The sequence below is a fragment of the Corvus hawaiiensis genome, chromosome 1 (assembly GCF_020740725.1).
Source record: "Corvus hawaiiensis isolate bCorHaw1 chromosome 1, bCorHaw1.pri.cur, whole genome shotgun sequence".
NCBI classification, from domain to species: Eukaryota; Metazoa; Chordata; class Aves; order Passeriformes; family Corvidae; genus Corvus; species Corvus hawaiiensis.
In genome coordinates this window covers 66920042-66940891 of record NC_063213.1, presented here as the reverse complement: position 1 = coordinate 66940891, position 20850 = coordinate 66920042, and the positions used below count along the sequence as shown (strand labels likewise).

The 20850-nt window shown below is 38.7% G+C and overlaps 1 protein-coding gene across 1 annotated transcript in view; it reads right to left on the bottom strand.

Annotated features, from left to right (window-relative positions):
• LOC125328594 overlaps positions 1 to 20850 on the bottom strand; it is a 184900-nt gene that overhangs the window by 17090 nt on the left and 146960 nt on the right. The window contains exons 21-22 of the mRNA XM_048309507.1: positions 10974 to 11183; positions 1044 to 1188 (exon numbers count right to left, since the gene is read on the bottom strand). Coding sequence (XP_048165464.1) covers positions 1044 to 1188; positions 10974 to 11183 — 355 coding nt within the window. The remainder of the gene's footprint in view (positions 1 to 1043; positions 1189 to 10973; positions 11184 to 20850) is intronic.

Here is a 20850-nt window from a genome sequence, read left to right as displayed (position 1 = left end):
CCATGGATGTGGATCACGATGTAAACAACTCCACGGACCATATGTTACTGCAGGAACTAGCTCTTGTCAGAGACAATGGGATTTCCTGAAGATTAGAAAAAAGGATGTATAGAAAGAGATGATGCAAACACACCAATGACAGTGTATGACCTCCCTCCCCCAACAAAAGGGATATAGGAGCAAGAGCCCGTACACTAAATTTACCAGTTTTCCTCAAAAAAAGTGTCTTTTGTGCTCATATGAACTTTCCAAGGTTCCTCTGTTACCAAACAAGACTACTGTGAATTTAAGAGTAACATAAGGTGCTTTTAACTGAAATTTACTTCTTAGAGGGCGTTAGAAAACTGACAGTGATAGGACTCAGCTGAGTGCAGAGATCTTGTGCAGCCAGGTACAACAAGCCTGGATAAAGAACAAGAGGAAATTGATATCTCACAGTAACAGTGATGCCTAAGGACACCCAGCGTGTTCTGTAGCGCTCTGTCATCAAAGACCCTGATACTACCTTTGGTCAGGAGCAACTTCACTGAAAACTTGACATAGATGTTCCACTCTGCATATACTTCTCTAGGCACTGTGAGGGGGCCAGTGGCTCTCACTACACAGTAGAAAACACAATAAATGTCTGAGAGATTGGGACTTTTGCACTTAGACCAATATGTCCAGAAACATACCTAAATATATATACAATAACTGATTTAAGCCTGCCCCTAGCATACTTTAAATGCTGGTCCTTGTCTAAGTTAGATCGCTCTGGATTGCATTACTGTGTTGAGAATCTGAATGGAAAGTGTGAGACTGTTTGGGTAAAGGACAGCACTTCAGCCTTCAGGACTTTTGCAACAGCTGACTTTTGCAACTACCCAGGGATGAAGACACATTGGAAAACACAGCTGTGAAATTTCAGCTCTCCTTGATAGCACCCTAGCCTTCCCAAAAGAAACTGTGTTTTAAAATTATTTTCTTTTTTCTATCCCTCCTATCATTTTATATTTAGGTATCAGGATTGTTTTTCAGCCAGGCACAAAAACTGAAAATAATACCTTGCCACCTTGCTGTACTCTTTTTCCTCTCCCTCAGCTCGATACGTGTAGATGTACGCAGCACACTGTCCTTCTCCCTTATGCTCTCCTGGTCTGTGCTCACTTCATTACACAAAAGACTTTCCTCACTAATATCACCAAATGCCTGAAAAACAGAACAGACAAAACCAACATATTATTATGGCAGCGTTCAGTGAAATATCAGAGGGAACACAGATGACTTTGAGTACCCTTCCCCATCCCTCTCTTCTTGCTTTCAAAATATTACAGCTTAGAAGTTTTCATGAGTGTGAAATTTTATTCTGTCATACTAATAACCCAGCTTTGCAGCAGCTTACAGTTTAGCTTTCATGGTTCAGTTCCACTCCTGGGCTTATAACAATTTTTCTAACAGTTCTGCCAAAATATTATAAAGTAAAACTTACTGTAAATGTATTCACTAACACAGATAGAGCAGTGAGATTAACAATTTAAACACATGTGAAATGTGAATTCCCCTAATTTTTCTCACTCTAAATGCTTTAGTAAAACAGTCAAATGGGGATTTTTACGCCCATTGCTTTTCATAATTTCTTCTTATGATGTTCTTGACACATGGAGAAGATTTGAGTGAATAAAGAATATACACTCAAAGAGGAATCATAGCCATGAGGAGGAGATGATGTTATAGGACTGGAAATTGGTTATAAAGCCAAGGCATTGCATCAGATACCACATCACATGTCAGATCCCCAGCTTGTGTCATGTGGGTGGCATTTTGCACAAGAGTGACCTGACTCCAATTGTTTTCATGTTTTGGAATGCCCATATAAGAGAAATTTTTCTCAGATGAATTTGAGTAGAAATCAAATTTCAGACGCTGAGAAGTAACTGAGCTCAGCTCTTTCTAGCTGCTGTTACTCAAATGTTAGCATGAAAAAGCAGGTTGATCCAGTAATACACTAATGTTTTAAAGAATTTTGCTATTCTCAATCTAGTTTAGCACAGCTATAATAAATTTTACAAACACAGATATGTGTAAGGGAATAACCTCTAATTTCTATTGTATTTTTTTGTGTATTCTTATTATCTGTCTGTTGAAGCATCTTACAATCTTTATTGTATTTCTGGTTTTGATACACTGTGAAGCTAGCAAGTACTGTTACCTCAGGAACAGAGGGAAACAGGCAACGTAGCAGATATTCCCCACCTCACATGAAAAGCTGAGACTAAATATTGGAGTGGTCTTGTGTATCCTACCACCTAGGCAAGTTTCTCTGTACCAGACTATTCTTTCTTCTCACCTAGATACCACTTACACAGAACAGCTGCCACTTTCTTTTTAGTTTTATTCTTTCAAACTAGGAGATAGTCCAGTTTTAGGTTGTCCAAAGCTGTTTCTCTCATGGCATAAACAATCATCAGAGCAGGTCAAAAAGAGATACAACATCATGGCAGGACTTCATAGCAACAGTTTTGCATTATAGGAGATATAAAGGAGGCCTACAGCATCAGTGAGCTAATAGAAACAGAAATATTTTTCCAGTTGCAATAATCTGAGAAAAATTTGTGGAAATATCACCAATGTATACCTGGAGTTGCAACCCTAATTCCCCAGAAGCTGGAAAACTAATTTCATTTTATAGAATCATTTAGGTAGATTTGGAAAAGACCTTTAAGATCATTGGGTGCAGCCATAAGCCTAATACTGCCAAGTCCACCACTAAACCATGTTCTTCAGTGCCACATCCACATGCCCTTTAAATGCCTCCAGGGATGGTGACTCAACCACTTTTCTGGGCAGCCTGTTCCAGTCCTTGAAAACCCTTTCAGGCTGTCAAGAAATTTTTCCTAATATCCAATCCATTTCCTTTTGTCCTGTTGCTTGTTACCTGGCAGAAGAGACCAACCCCCACCTGGCTACAACCTCCTTTCAAGCAGTTGTAAAGAGTGGTAAGATCATCCCTGAGCCTCCTTTTCTCCAGGCTACACAGCCCCAGCTCCCGCCTCTACTCTTTGTAAGACTTGTTTCCATGCAAAAGAAAAGAGGATATAGGGGACATTTAAGAGTTCACTGTAAAAGCCTTTCCTTTGGTACTGGTTAACACATACCAAGAGCTCTTTCAAACCTGATCATTCACATACCCAGCATGTCTGACTGAAGCAATAGGAACCTTTGCTACAATTAACGCTATCGTTTACTTGTGTACTTTAAATTGAAGCTTGTATAGATATGTAGGATTTTTAAACTTGATCAGACGTTGTGCAGAGTTATGTTCTTAAATTAAAGTCCAAGTTGTTGTTTCTGAGAGTTACTTAATAGCAGTAACCTTATGGTTAATCAACCATGTAGTAAAGTTCACTGTGCATTTACTGCAGTGTAATTATAAAGTGAGCAAAAATATAATTGATGCATTTTGTCAATCTGTGTAGCTGCAAGGTACTTTTTCAAAGGTTATTTTTTTATTCAGATAAAATAAGTTAATGCTGTTTTGGCAATTATCCTTTGACTTCAGAGATTTTACTGCTGATTCAGGTAAAACTGTGTGATAGATGAATAAGGATTATAAGCATTTAAAAGTACAAAATATCTTCTGCAACAATCAGTGGTTCTGCCCTTGCAGCATAAGATCATAATGAAAATCACTGAAAATACAGCAAATCTTGGTGTTTAAAGTGGGTTGAAACTGAAAGATGTATTTTTTAATACAAAATAACATTTTTAAAGTACCCCTTAATTATCATCACTGCTGTTTGTTATACAGTACAACTAGAGAGCTATGGCAGCATTTTCCCCTTGAGCGCTGGCTCAGACTGAATGGGTGTGCTTGAACTTACTTCCATTCCTTCTGCGAACAACTGACAGAAACAGTTCTAACTCTTCAGGACTCCAAGCAAAAATAAATGAAAATTTCCATGAACATCATGTATTTGTGTTGATTAAGTAGATAACCCTTGCTCCTCACCCTACATTCTCTGCAAGTAAAAAAGAAGCAAGTATAATTTAAAATTGAATATTCATATACAGAACAAGGCTATAATGCTGTAGTTCTGGCATTTCCATAATTTTTCGGTTATCTGAAAGCCAGTGAGTCCTGCTGACAAGGTCCAGTAGTGGACCTGTCTCATTCCTTTCCTAGTTCTCCTATCAGAGCACAGACACCACCATACATAAGCAGGACATGGCCACTTGAAGGAAATAAATCTTTTTCCACATGACTTTGTGACTTTCTGGGGTACAGAGTATATAAAACCTGAGATCTGTAGAACACCAGGGCAGGGGGAAATGGCCACATGCTGCAAGGCTGCCTCCTGCATTTCCATCCTGTTGCAACATAGTCTTGACTGCAGTTGATAATAGATTAACAATTAATAGACACGGCTTCCATTTAAAACTATACCACAATTTACTGAAAAAAGACAAAGACCTAATCTCGTGCTTGACAGAGAAAACAACATGAAACAGAAGATATGGAGAAATAACTTCTGCTCAGCTGAGACACGTTGTGCTCATCCACTTCATCTGCAGCAGATGGATTGGCTTACCCTCCACAAGGGCAAGGAGCAACAGACCGTGTCCATTTCAGGACAGGGTTTACATGTGAGATGAGCTGGATCAATTTAAGAACAAAGCATACAAGCACAAGATTTCTCCAGGAAATCTCTTTTCCTTGTTCTCATCTTTTCGGGGGGATGGAAAGCGCTGCCTGGACAACTAATTTATTTCTTAAACTAATTATCTTTAATTGAATTATAACATTAAAGGAGAAATATATACTGGTAACAGTAACTTAAAACAGCCTGGTTTACTTCTTATTTGCAGTGAAACCAGCTCTACTGCCATGACACTGAACAAAAGGGCTGTAAGTTTGCAGGCTGTACTGATCCGATTGCCTATGTCCATGGCAGTATCCCTTAGCTGACTTGGTAAAATGTATGATTCCCAACTGAACCTCAGTGCATGTTGAGAGAGATCATTCTCCCACTGAATGCAGTTGCAAAGTATTGCTTGTTTTCAATTGGACAGGATTAACCCTCAGAATTAGGCAGGCAGCATGTGGTAAAGCCTATTCAGCCCAGGAGTATGTACACACCTGCATGCATTAATCACTCTTCTGTAGGACAAACCTTTGCTGTTAATCCTTCCTTTTATAGGGATTTCCAGGAGACCAGCTCATGGTTGGTTTAAACTGGCCATGTTTGTGGTTGACCTGACATGATGCTGCTGAAGCCAGCCAAAGTGGGTCAGTTTACACCAAGTAATTACCTTTGCCCAGCCTCTGCCCCAGCCAAAAAGTCCTCATCCACTCCCTACAGCTGACCCAGCTTACAGAAAAGCCAGAGCTGTGCTGTTCCCTCTGGTGAGATGAGGATGAAGTCATGAAGTAGTGTACCAGCCTCAGGTACCGAGCTGAAGCAATCCTCCCTCTTTCTCTCCTCCATAAACCTCTAATGACCACTGAAGTGAGACTCTTTATGAAAACAGCATGTGGGGCTTTTGCAGTAAACGTGGCCAAATTATTCCCTTAATGAAATTAGGGCCAGAAAAAGCTGCACTCACATATATGCATAAACTGTGCTGGAGTCAACTGCATGGCTTATACACACATGGGAAAAAAATAGGGCCCAATATTCATAGCAACACTGTGTATAAAAAAAGAATTTGTGGAATTAAGAATAAAACATGAGGCAATTTGTTGATTTGCCCAGGGAATATATGAGAGCAACAAATGTGTAGATTATTCTAAGGTTGTTTTTTAGTGTCATTATCAGATCCAAGAACTGTATATAAAAGCATGCGGTCCTTCACATGCTAGAAGTATAGTTTGCTCAAACAATTGTAAAATATTCAGTATTCTTAAGATTAAATATCTGAATATTGCTTCTGAAGGAACAGCTGTCAGCTTAAATCTAAAGTCTAGTTTGTTTACTGGCTGTATTTTATATCTGTTAGAAAATGACACCAAATGGCAATAAAATTGTTGTAAGTATTCTACTGGGGAATATAAATGCCCTTTGGTTACAGTGTACATATCTTTATACATAATTCCAGTATATTTTCCCTAGAATTATGTTAAATATGTAAAAAGCCTTTTCTCATAAAGGTAAAAATGCTAGATGTTTCCAAGCTGTAATTTAGCATTAGTGTCAAGATTGCTTCAGAAAATAAGCTATGGTTACTGTTTCATTCTTTTTAAGTGTCACTCAGCATACCATATCTGATCTTGTATTCAAAATAAACTTAAATGATTTTATTCACTTTTACAGAAGTGCAGGAGGGTTTAGACATAATTTATAGCATATGGATTGATGTAAATAGCTTAAACTAAGTAATTGGCTAGTCACCTACGCTGTCTTATCCTATTACTGCTAGGTACTTTTCAAGCAATTAGGGAAAACAGATCTCTTTTATCCAGTGAGTTTAAATTGGATGAATCCTTGACATTTGTGAAGGCTTATTTGATAGATAAAATCATACTATACAAAAACTTTCTCTACAATGCTGAGGTTTACTAGGCCTATAATAAGAAACTGATTTTTTGTTGAGTTAAAGTAGCTTATCTTTGCCCTTTTAATAAGAAATCAACTCCAGTCAGCAAAAATCAAGATAAAAATCACCCAGTTGGTGTTATCACCATGTAGACAGCAAACACGTACCACTATCATTAACTTTTCTGTGCATGGATTTCAAATACATTTAAAATGTCAAAATTCAATCATTTCCTGTATATTACAATAACATCAGATTAATGAATACCGAAAAGCATGAAAAGTGATTTATTTTGGGAAGGTCATTCCTTGGTTAGCCAACACTTAAATTGAATTACTATAAAGGGGAAATATATTATAGGTAAAAAGGAAAATGGTTTTTACTGCATGTGAATTCTTTTAGTTTTACAATGCTTATGATAAAAAGACTGCACCTACAAGTTTAACCTCTATAATTTTTATGCTGCACATTTAAAAAAAAATCTTATTATTTAACATTTCTAAGGCAATTTATACATGTCACCTTGTACTTAATGTTCCTTTTAAAACAGTTAGTTTTACCTCATCCCTATGAAACCTATAAGACTACTTTTCATACCAGACGTGAAATTTCTAGTTATACCAGGAAAGCTGGACCTCTAATGGGAATACCACACTTAAAGAAATAAGTATTTTAAAGAAGCTATTGCTTAGAGAGACATTTATTCCTAGCTAGTGTACTTCTACACACAGCACTTAAAAACTGGCCTTGCTTACTGGAAAAAAAAAAGAAAAGAAAAGAAAGGTAAGTATTATTAAAGTGAGTTTTGGCTCCTTGGGTAAAATTAGGTTCACACTGAAGTGATTTGCTGAATTAGGGCTATGAAAAAATCTTGCTTTCACTGAAATATAAAAGAGTAGGATGGGGCTGTAAATATGAAGTGAAATTCTTACAAGCATACCAGGACTTCCCAGCAAGATTATGCAAAATTTCTCTTATGCCTGTCAAAGAATATCTGCAGATACAGAAACATATCTGAAGTTAAAGTCACCAAGAGCTGAACACATGAATCTGAGGTAGAATTTGGCCTGGTGATTTCAGTGCTGCTCTCTTGCTCGTGCGTTTGGCAAGAGAAGCACTGCCCCAGACCTCACCAGCCTGCACACACACCTCAGTTAGCTAAATGTTAAGAAGCTACTGCTTGTGCTGGTGGTGCCCTCTGAACAATGCCTATATTTGCACATGCTTTTTCAAAGTTTTTATCATTTCTGTGTTGTTTTCTGCCAAATTGCTAATTTCCTCCTATTATACATACTATTTCTGAAGAACACCCACCAAAACCAGCACCCATCATGCTGTAAATGGCACAAAGCATTAAATATCTGATGGATAGATCTTAGTCCCCAAATGCCTGAATTCATGATGTTCCACTGCAGTATTTAGGAATAAGTGTTATGGCTCTCTCAGGTATGATTCCTGAAACTTACAGAAATTTAAAGTCTTTTCATTTGGCTATCTTCAGAGTTACATGCCTTCAGAGTTCCTTAATAAAAGTGAACAAACAAATGAAAATTTACACTGAAATAATTACATTTTCACCTTTGGTATGTTACTGTAATGAAAAGCAGGATTGTTTCACAGGAAGAAGGTGCATGTAACCCCCACTTCCTAGATGCTGTTGAATACTCCTTGCATTCTGCAGTTGTACAAGAGCACTAGCCCATCCAGAAGAAAAAAATAAGTGAAAATTGATTGTTTTCTTACTCTGTAGATGCTGCAGACCAGGCAGATGCATATACAATGGTAGGACTCATGACAATTGCCACAGATCACCCCTTTTCTTACAGGTTGTGTTCCTACAGTCCCAAGACAACATTTCATATAAATATCCTCTCTCTGGCGAGGAGAAAGAGGCTTGCTGGTCATGAGGAAAGAAGAAAGGCAGCTGTCATTCCTATGACAGGGAGAGAGAATAGATGACACTCTCTGCTCTTGCCACTGTGGAAGAAGAGCATTCCCTCCTTCACCAGTGCTGGAAAGGTGAGGAGAGGAGTGAAAAGCAAAACAGGAAGCCACCTTGTTTCTTTTGGTGAGGTGTTGTACCCATTCTGGCATAAAACAAGTAAGATTATGAAGTTATATTATGTAGGTAAATTTCTGGTAAAGAGAAATCTTATTTACACCAATGCGTGATCCAATGGAAGCTGATTAAATTTAGAATAAGAGGAGTTTTCTGACCAAATAGACTATAAGGATCCAGAAAAATCTTTCCATTGCGTCACTGGGAGCAAAATACCTAAAACAGACTAGGGTTAGGTAAACTAAACTACCTGAGTCTTTAGAACTAGCTCTAGATACTCAAACTGAAAAGGCTTATACACAACAAGCTGTCAATAGAGGGAGCAGACTTAAAAGATTATTCCAAGAAACCCAGGTGCCTTTCATCTTCTACATTCTTAAAAACCATACAGAGATTTGCAATGTACCCTTCAGCTCCAAAACAATTTTCTAACCCCACTCAAGAACCCCTGCTTGTCTAGCTGCTGTAAAGGGGGAAAAAAAAATGTTCCTGAGAGGTGTCAACAGTAGCCAAGTGGTAAAGCTCAGGTGTATTTTTCCCCATGGCAGCAAACATCTCACTTGTCACTGTATAGTTTTAAAATTCATTAAATATTCCTAATTTGGAACTGAAGTAGAAAGCCCTGACCTATAAAACACACAAATGTATAATTACATCTGTTATCAGCTAAATGTAAGATCTGTATACGGGCTTTACTGCAATTATTAGTTAAGCACATTTCTTACATGTAATTGTATTTAGATCTACAAGTAAAAATGCTGTAAAGCACGCGTTGATCTCCTCAATTAGATGTGCAGCTTTCAAGACAATGAGGTAAGACTCAGTCATGGATTTTAGGGATAGGCTATGCTATGATCTGGTGTGGGAAACTACAGAGAAGTGGCTTGAGCCATCCACATTATGCAGTTCTTACTTTATGGATGCTGGAAGCTTCTCAAAAGCTCGCCTGGGAAGACAAAACTACATTGTATGAGAATGCATTTCTTCTCTCTCAGAAGTACAAAACAGATTAATGAGCTGAAACAGAGCACTAGGTTAAGATTGCCTCGGGTGTTCAAAGACCCTCCTTCCAAAGCCTGATGGAAGTTGATTGAAACCTCACCACTGAAAAGCTGAGAAGAACTTAATTGGGAAACACGACTCTGCAAAGAGCTAAATTTTAACAGGCAGAAAGTAGGAGTTGGGCTGCCTGGTTGGCCTCCAACATGGAAAAGGTGTTTTAGCAAAAGTCTAGGCAATTATTCACGTCGGAGTTTCTTCAAGAGACTTGGGCATGGACCTGGATTTGCCAGTTTCTTTGTTCCAGTAATTAAGTTCTAGTTCATGTAGGCCACATGCCTTCTCTTGTTTTCTTTGGCCAGCTCGAAGACTCTGGTGTCTTCACCCTGGTGAATCATAAGTTCCCCGGGCAGAAAACTATGTTTGGATTCCTTGAGGACAGTTTCCTTTAAATTAAATTTTCTTTAAAAAGCCAAGTAGGGCAAAGACATTAAGAATAAAATCTTTAATGAAGAAAACAGCCTTGAAACATTAACCAAAGGAGCAGAAGCAATGTTTGCCTCATGCTGGAAAGATGTACTTGAACCTTCACCTTAGAAGCGTGCAGCTGAAAACATTGCGCTTCATCATCATTTGTGCCAGTTTTGGTAAAAAGATCTTAGTGATGATGCCCCCACTCCTTATCTCGGTAGGTAAAGTAATATTCTTTCAGTCTACTTTCTCTCAAATGACAATCTTTTTTTAAGAGCCTCTCAACACAAGACCAAAGGCAAAAAGGAAATGTTCTTCTTCAAAGCACTTAGAAAAAAAACGGTAAAGCAATGAACAAAATGCAGCCCATGAAACAAGTAATGGGTGATACGTCTCTTTAATAACATCCTGTATTGAATTTTAGCGCACAAGCTGCTGAAATGCTGACAACATCCAAGATTCAATCTAAAACATGCAAGATGCCAGTAGGTAATCTAACTGTGCCTTAGCTCTGTGTATCTGAGTACAAACTAAGTGAATGACCATACTTGCAGTAATAGCTGTCCATTAAATGTCCACAGCACTTACCCTGTATATTTATATATATAATTCCTGTACAGAATAACCTTATGTGGTTCTAAGTGATATATATTTATAAATAATCTCTATGTGTGTAGTTTCAATGTATATCTTACATAATTGCCTTTAAATGGCTCTATAAACAATCTGAAATTGCCACTTTGCACTGCAAAAGCATTAACTCATTGATTATATACTACTATTTAGGAGTGAGGTCTTCCTATTGAAGCTTCCAGTGTGTATTTCGGGCAGGGTCAGGCACGGCCTATTTTCCTCTTTTGACTGTGACCCAGTTCTGAAATGCACCCCTTTGCCTTCAAAATCTGGCAGCGAGGAGCCTGCTCGGACCTACCTCAATGACAGCCCCATCAGGTAGCCTGAGGAAGTGCCGGTAGAGCTCCCGGAAGCCGCCGAGGTGAACCGTGTAGACACAGACGTGAACAGTGGTGCTACCCTTCCAGCTGGCTGCAGCGTCAGGGATTTCATCCTGGTGCTGGAGGTCACAGCTGGAGACACCAGGCTGGCTGGCGTGGTCCTTCCAGATGTAATCAGACACTGCCACCTAGTGAAACACGGCCCCCCCCGCCCCCCGGACACACGCACACACACACACAGAGGCCCCCCGCCCCCCACCAAAGGAATATATTTAATTAACTTCTGGCAAGAGCTTAACCGATTTAAAATGATTTTACAATAAATCTGCAAAGCTTGTACCATATGCAGTGCTTGCACACAGTTCTCTACTACATATTTTTTTATGACATAGATCTAAATAGAGGAGATAGACAAATCCCTAGTGTATATTCTATAAAGTTAATTCTGCACAGATGAAGCTGTAATTGACTCCCATATTAACCAAAAGTAGGGAGATCAAGCAGGGTAGGTTAAACAATAAAATGGCAATGCTAATTTAAAAAAAGAAGCTTCCCAAGAATTTTGTGAGCGAGTATTTGTATTTCTCTCTCTTTGAGAAGCCTTTGCTCCTGTACCCACAAGCACTTTTTAGTCTCTGATCTCTGTATAATATTAAAATAACCTTGTGCTGCTAACTGAATTGTAGATGAGCAGAGTAAATAAGGTGTATTTTAGTGCATTGTGTAAAGCTAGTTTATTAACAGTTACCTAGCTTCCTAGTTTGCTCTAAACATGTTTGCTTTGGTAGGTTTGGTATCCCCCTACATCAGTCTGCATTTCCATTTAACCTTTTCCATGTTGATTCTTTACACAGACTGAGCAGAATTCAAGACTTCAGACCCAGGATCATGGCAAAAGGCTTAAGCACGCTTTATCCTTAACTAGAAATTATGAGAAGCATAATTTTTATACTGTCCCTGAAGTGCAAGCATAAAGTTTTTAACCCTCCACTTTTGTAAGACCTTTTTGTCACTCATTTTCTCCCATGAGATGCTACTCCTGTTTGTGGAAGGAAGGGATTGGTGATGTTGGTACATCCTTACAGTACATCAGTATGTTCTTTCCAAACACTTCTATATAATGTAGACAAAATACCACTTTTGCTGGCCTAGCACATGCTTTTTCTTTCAAGGATGTGTATTACACTGGAAGAAATGATTGGAACTTACTCACAAAACTAGCTAAAAAAAGCTCTCATTTAAGATAGGTACCTCAAAACCTTCTTCTGCATAATTTTGCTTTTACTTTTTGCTGAAATGAAGAGCTCAGATTCTTATGAGAGATCTCAAAAACCAGATACAAATTTTTCCCCTCACTTGGGAAAAGTTAGATTTAGCTCAGTTTGCTTGAGTTCCAGTTCACAGTTCCTCAGCTGTTCTTACGCATTACGAGGAATCCCATTAACTAGCACAGTGTGTCAATGCCACGATTCTGAAGTGCCTTCTGCTATTATGAGCCACTGCCTTAGGAGAGGATTTGTTTTAGGTGAATTAAGAAAGCAAGAACACATATAGGAAATTATCTCCAACTCTTTTCCAGGAATGACAGAACAATAGGATACTTCATTTTAGCGCCAGCTTCCTTTTACATCAGTCCTAATCAATTTTTTTACATTTTAAAACAAGGAAAGGTCATCTGAAATTTAAGGTAAAATAAGGACAGTCAGAATTTTCCACACCAAAGCCTCTGGGGTTCAAAGGATTTCATTGAGGACAACCTGTTAGGAACATACAGCAGCCATAAGGACAGGACAAGCCCTGCATTTTTTTCTGTCTACCACACAAGCATGTTTTACATGTACTTTTCCAGAACAGGGGAGAGCATGGACCTTCCACTACTTTCTCACAAATAAATTACCACCTGTTTTTTCAATCAGTGCTCGATCTAAGTGTAATTTACAACATAAAATTACTGTGCAGGAAGCCAAAGCCATGTCACTCTAAACTTTGTGCCTGAGCAAACCTTCACCTTGCCAGGGCAAAGATCTTCTTTGGAAGTTCTTGACTCTGGGTGCCATCCCTGTGACACCATATCCATATGGGACCAGGTATGGCATCAGAAGTCTCTGTCTTGCCGCCTCCCCAAGAGCAGACAGTTCTGCAGGATAGTGGGAGCACACAAACCCATCTGACCTGCTGTCACATTTCAAGATCTGGTGAACTCCCTCTGAGGACACTTATGTGACTAGCCTACCTTTCCCCCACCAAAAAAAAAAGAAATAGCAGAGATTGATCATCTGACAACTGAAAGAGAAAAGGCACCACCAAAACTGATGGTGCTGTGGTGACTTGGGTAGCCTTGGTCTGGGATAAGCAGAAGAAAGGAAGGAAAGGGAACCCTTTGCTGGAGCGTCACTCATTAACCCTTCCTCAAAGTCACCTGCTAGTGTGAGTTTGCCTGAAGGCACTCTTCAATATGTGGAGGGATATAACACTTGAATAACAGTTCCAGGAGGGGGGAGCAGCTCTGTTTGTGGATGAGGATTTAGAGACCCCAGCACAGAAGGACCTTTCCATTCCCTCCTTGCTAGCACCATCTGAAAGTATTTGGCAGACAGATGTCCACTGCCTTGAAACTCTCAAAACACATTTCTGTGAAGTGATAGGTCACTAGCGAGCTGCTGTGGCCTACATAACCTGAAGTAAGCTCCAAAAGTAAACTCTACTGTCATCTGAAATTTCTATCATTAAGTTAATCAAAAATGTCCATTCATTTCTACAGGAATACAATATGAGTTAATAAATCCACTGAGACAGGCTAGTCAAGAGACTGTGCATATAGGACATGTCAGAGAAACTGAAGTTAGCAATGATCTCGATTCACAAGGGCTGACAAGAAACCACAAAATGCCAGAGCAGTGTACAGTAATCCTTAAATGAAATTCATCTTTCAGCAGAAAAACACATTAAGGATGGTAATTCAATGATAAAAGAGGCAGGCCAGAACAGGTTCAAATGCTGAATATTTCACAGCATAACTTAATTAAAGCCCGAGTGTGAGGCTGTTAATCGCTTTATAATAGTTCAGCCTGAAATGAGGACTGAGTGCCCTTATAGTTTATTTGTTTATGTTATTATAATCATAAAAGGTTACACTGACCTAATGCAAATGTACAGTTTTCACTGGCCTTTATTATATTGGCAGTTTTTTCTCCTTTTGGTCCTCCTATCTTCGCGCAAGTATGTAAAGGGAAGAACTGGGAGGAAGGGTCATGAATTTAGGTCAGATCAGATGATTCAGTAAGTCTCATGTGGGTTTAAGTCTTATTAATAATTTTAATACATTCTTCCTTGACAACAATGATTTCAATCACTGCTCCTTTAACGTACACTGTGATGTAGAAATACACAGGTTTTTAAAAGAGTGGAACATGCTTCTCCTACAAAAAAGGTAAATTATGTCAACCCTTTGGAAATTGCAGTGCCTAACCTACAAAAAAGACAAAAAAACTCTTGTAAGTACAAATACAAATGTATTATGTTGTATAAATGTATTATGCCATACCAAGTGTAGAGAAATATGTTATCGAAGTATAACACATTTTAAACACAAATATATTGATAAATGTATACTTATAAATATGTTACAGAACGGAGGCACAGCCAATTAATATTACCAATATTTCCTAGGTCAGGGTACAGAAAATGCCATGATAGTGTGTAGAGGTACTATGATGTTTTCTATTGTTTGACAGCTTTTGTGAGAGAAGAAAGGAAAGAGTATTTCCTCAGATTTTCTGAGCTGCAGTGGGAATGAGAGGAAGACTGACTTCTAGTGTCTTAAAAAACAGACATCAGCATAAAAAAAGTTCTTTTTAAAAAGTTGAGAAGTATACATGTATGTCTAAACACTTGATTATGATTAGTACTGATTCTTAACTGTTTGCAGCAGCATTATTACTAGCAATGTCATGCGAATCAATTCCAGCCTCATGCATTGCAACATGTATAAAAAAATTGTTTGAAAACAGTATTAAAGGAAAATACATAAAATGAGCAAAGTCGACCAAATCGACCAGTTGAGAATGCGTGGAATTGAGCGCTGGTCATGACAAATAATTAGCAAAAGTTATAAGCTGTTAACTTTAGTCAAAAGGGCAAAAAAGTGTTGAAATTATAGAAAAAAAAAAAGACATCAAAAGTCGAGGGTGCTGTATTTACTTCAAGTAACTTTCATAAACATGGTAAGTGCATTTTCTGTGGTAAGAGTTGTAAATATGGGAATTACTGTCCTGGAGGCAATCTTTGTTAAACCAGCGTAGCTTTACAATTAAAAAAACAAAAGCTGGCTAGTGCTGACTTCTGAGAGAAGCACAGTACCCCTTAAGCATTACAAACCCCATTTCTGACAAACTGTTGCTAAAAACCTTGCCAGCAACTCTGGTAAAAGAAGAATTTACATGGAAATATCTAAAACCATCCTTCCAGTCCGTGTTTAGGGCACCTTGGCGGCATCCAGGTTCCAGTGAGAGTATCACTGGACCTCATGCAGAATTAGATGTGACAGTGGGGAAGGTTTCCAAGCCACTGTAGGAAGGATGGGGTACTTTACAAGTCATGAAAATGAACTCAGTTTGAATAAATCACGAAATTGGAGAAATGGCAAGCAAAGGCACGAACAAGAAAAGCTATTAGGACTGCCAAAAATCATACCATCAGGAGCAAGCCACACCAGCGCTCCTCGTGTTTAACCCTTACACACATGAAGCACTCACACACATTTACACACATGCAGCAAACTTTGGTGGGGCGGCAGCATGTTCTCACACTCCTGGGGCAATAATGAGGCATGTGAGTGTCTCAGGTTAGCAAAGGCCTTTGTGGGCTCCTGGCAGATAACCCTTGCCAGGCACACATGGAGTATCAGCCATACCCTGACCTACAGAGCCTTCAAACCAGTGTGATACCCCCACCTCTGACTGCCCACAGTAACTCTGCAGAGAGATAACTCGTTTCTAGATCGTCCTATTTATGAACGTAATGGACCAGCATAATGGACCAGTAGTATCCAGGAATTGTTTGTTTCAGTCAAATTATGAATGCCTGAAGCATTGCTGTTACAGTCTTCCCTGATTTATTTAACAAACAGACATGGACAGACTAAATGGTGAAAAAAAACATATACAGAGGATAACCTCTTTGTAAATGACTAAGGAGAAATCCCAGAATAGATTTATGGAAAGCGGCTTAGCATCATAACACTAGGAAACAGCAGCAGGTCTTTTTGTTTCTGATTTGCAATAACATCATACTTATGGATATGTCCAGTGAACAGCAATGAAGATCTTTTCTAGGGGATGATTTTCATCTCCTGTTTTTAGATATTACAAAGTGCAGCCACATATTCCCTGGCTACAGTGCAGCCATTGCTTGTGTAGTCTGCTGCTTACCATCCCATTTTTTCAGATCTAAATCTTTTGTGGTTTTAAATGTCCGCACTTCAGTCACCCATAAAAAATACACAAATGTAGAAATAGTCTCTTCCAAACAATAATAAATCTGGGGGAAAAAAGTCATTTGAAGAATTAAGTCAAGGAAAACTGATATTCAATTCAGCAAAAACCTTAGTGAGTAAAAATTAAAGGCCACAGCTTTCTTGCATTTCCTTGTGCATAGCAGTGTCTTTGTCCATTGATTTGCCCTAAGGAAAGGAGGTAAAACACATTTCCTTCCTATTCCAGAGAATCCTGCTATATTCTGAGCCTAGAGAGGGTTTGGTTCAGATGAGCAAGAGAAATCTCTCTCCATGCCTCATTTCCCAAATTTTATAAGGGATGCTGGAATCAGTTACTTAAGAAAGCATCTTCAGTAACTTCCAACAGACAGGATTTTATATACAAAAGTGTTTAGTAAAAGTTATTTTCCCTATGGAAGTCAGGATTTTAATGCATACAAGGGCATATCTGTGTAAATAAGAGGGTCTGCTGCTCATTATCTGTTCATCAACATTTGTTATTCATTACTCATGTGTTTACAAATGTAATGCAGTCAGAAAGCAGAAATAATACTATATGACTTTGGTGACCAAAAATACACCAGAAACAACAAATGGTAAATAGATCCATGGAGCAGTTCGTCCTATGGGATACAATTTGCCCACAGAAGATATTCTGTGAAAAATTTGTGAAAATAACCCTGACAGATCTGTGAGTAACAATGCAGTACAAAAATAATATGTAAACAGAAAACAAAGGAGCTAAGATTGTCGATTAATTGTTTGGCAGTGAGCATTTTATTTTTACTGTTTGGAACTGATTAAATGCAGAGAAAAGATAGTTAAAAGAAACAAGTCTGTGTTCACAGATTTCATTCAATTTGTCCAAGACCATGTGCATTCAAGATGTATGTCTGGGAATGAGACAGGCTTTTACTCACCTGTGACTTACATCAGATGGACAGATCTGTTCCTGGCAGCTTAATAACATTTTTAAACCTGGATCATTACATGGACAGTAAATCAGCTGACAACTTAAAACTAAAATACACGGGACTAGTGGCTCCTAGTTGCATCTTCTTCAGCTTCAGAAAATTTCCTGCTGTGCAGGCAGTGGAATAGTGTGTCCTTGTGCTAGTGGTGTTGAACATTGTGTGAATGGTGCTCTTGAGGAAGGTGCCTTTTGTTGAGTGTCTGACCAAGTCTAAATTTTAATTTCTATTTTTCTTTCTTTTATTCAAACAACAGCAAAACTGCTGTAATGTTTTACTAAGAATCAAAATTTTCCTAGTTTGCCTGTTTAGATCCCTTGTTTCTTTTCAAGCAGATGGAAGGGGGTTAGGAAAATGAAGGTGGAAGAGAAAAGAAAATTTAAACACTTCTAGTAAAACATATCTGAACATCTGTGAAGGGTGGTTGTCCTCCTTTAGAAACACTGTAATTTTGCTCTGATCTTTCAGTAACCCTAATAAGTATCCTGACTACTCCAGCACAGATGTTAATTATTAGCAAACATTTACCACAGAAAGTATCTAGAATCTCTCACTCACACTGCAGCCCCATTGCTCCAGCAGCTGTAGAGACAGGTAGAAATGGGCTGCCTGCAGAACAAGGAGTTAACAGCCTGTGTTGACATCAGAGGACATTTATGGGGCTATTTGCTTTAACTGTCCATAAATTATCTCATCTGATTTTCCAAATAATCGCCAGCAATCAGCTGCTTTCTTGCAGACATCACTGCAGAAATAAGCCATGGAGGAAGAACTGAAAGAAAAAGCTTTCACAAACACCTCCCTGGCAGGGTGGAGAGTAGTGGAAGGAAGGGCCTGACATATTTGTGTAAGCTGTGGCGTTAAAGTAAATGCTGGTTTCATTGTAGAAAAGAAGGGAAGAAAGAAAATGAGGGTGGCAGAGGTTTGGGTATTCCTTTGTGATCAAGGCTGACATTCTCCATTCTCATCTCACCCCCTCTGCCATCTTCACCCCAAGGATGCTTTTTCTGCCTCCACAGGGCCAGCATCCCAATTTCAAGCTCATCAGACACCAAACCAAAAGTGCCTCAATTGCTAAGGTATTTCCTTATTGTCAGTTTACTCCTTCTTTTTCCCATGCCAGGGTTTTATTTTTGGCTCTTGCAAACAGTTTAACCATGCTTGGCACTGATGCTTCTCTAGAAATCTAGGAATGTAAGTCCACTATAGCAAGTGGAGACAAAGAGTCAAAGGTTCAGGGCAGTTTGCATGAGCCTTCAACGGAGTATGCAAACCAGTTGGGTCTGCAAAACTTGCAAAAGAGACTTGCAAAAGAGACTTGCAAGATCAGCCTGTCTCCCAGGGCTGTCTGAGTGTACCAAGAGCCTCTCAGCAATGCCTTCTTCCCTGCTTCAGTTAAGAAACCAGATAGCAAGAATTCTTCTCACAAGAATATTTTCCACTTGTAGCACACTATTGCAAAAACGGCCTCTTTGTGGTATTTCAGCAGTTTTGTCTTCAGTTCAAGCAGGAACCATTAAATAAAAAAAAAATAATTTACAAACAAAGCAAAAATGACTGCTAGGAACCCTAAGAAATGGTTTATGGTACAACCTAAAGTTTTGGGCAAAGGTGTGGCATGATTTTATGCATGCAACAAAGATTCTGTTTGCATTTGATTTTACCTTAACTAGTTTGCTTTTCCTGAATTAGAAGTTACTGTCTGAGATATCCAGAAACAATTGTTGTGTATTACTGAATTTGATGTGCTTTTTTGGTAGAAAAATGGTTTAGTCTACTGTGACCAATTGTCTATTGTAATGAAGCTTATTATTAATGGACTATACTCTTATATCCTTATTTTTTCCTTCTCGGAAGATAGCAGAGTTCAGCATCCGATAAACATGTAAATTGCATTTTTCTTTTCACACAGGACAGATTTCAACTTCTGAACCAGCAGTCAACAAAGATTCCCCCAGCTGCTAGGAGGAAAAAAAAAAAAGTAAGTATTTGTGAAGAAAGGCATAATAAGATCAGAGGGAAGCCTGTCATAAAAATGCACATTGCATAATACATGATGGATCAGTTCTATTATTTAACTTTTGCATAGATATAACAATACAGAGATATGCTAACCATCATAGTCAGCATTAATTTACAGTGGGAAAAATAATTAGAATCTCACTTTTTCTGAAGAATGGAGTGAAAATGTAAACAATGCTTCCCTCCAGGCAAGTGCTTTATCAAGTTGACAGGTGCATTTGAATTTCCATGGGTGGGGGACATAATAGGTTATTTATGTGTCATTTTAATAGAAAGGCCCAACCATCAAGATGGACAGGAGACTTTATCAGTACTGCTGTTTGCAACTAATCCACCAATTTAATACCCCATGAAAATACCTGCAACAAAACCTGGACATTTTTCTTTTCCACTCCATTATAGGCAAATCAATATGGGTGCTATTCATCTCAAATCTTTGGCTCAGCAGGTGCCTACTACACAGAGCTCCTAACAACACTGGTGCACTGGCACAGCCACATAAACATAGAAACTTTGACCTCTGGTGCCATCAGTGACTCCACAACAGGATCACAACAGTGCACGTGGATCATTAGTTCACGATCAGATAGAAGTAAGCAAGAAAAAAATCTTTTTTCTAGGTTGTTTGCTTTTTTTTTTCTTGTTTTGGTTTGGTTTTGAGAAGAAAAAATCCAGCAAAATTTTTTTAAAGTTTTTGATTACTATAATTTTATCTGAAGTAGCCACTCCCTAATTTTCACAAACAGTATATTCCTGGCTGGAGAATAGCCACAAGCCAGAAAAACATTATACATCTCCTAGCTGTAACATGTTTCTTTACACAAATTTGCCATGAAAAAGAAAGATGCTAAAATGTGTACTCCAGTCACACCTTCTTGTGCATTAGCACTGCTAAAGGCTGCCTTTTTTTGTCCTGTATAGGGCTGTGATGTTGAGTGACAGCCTCAATGTGACCAAGGGTAAATTTGGTAGCCGTGTTCCAACTTCTTCTTCATCTTCCCTCCTTGATACTGTCACATGTATGAGCACACAAGTTCCCCCTGTACTTATCTACACAGCTATTGCTGCCACATTTTTAACACACAGCATATGCTGACAGCCCCCCTGTCCTTCACTGGGGTGTGTGTGTGTCTGCACAGTCAAAATCAGCCTGAAAAAGTATTTTCCATTAGGGAATACTTTAAAAACCCCAACCTTTTTCAAGAGCTGAAGGTTTCCATTATTGCAAGTCCATCCTCATCTGTGTGCAAAAGTTCAGTTTCCAGATTCATGACCCACCAGGGTCTGCATGGACTGGAAAGACAGTCCCCAATGAGCTTGAAAAGCTTTAGAATAGATCTAGGGAGGATAGAGGTAATGAGATCATCC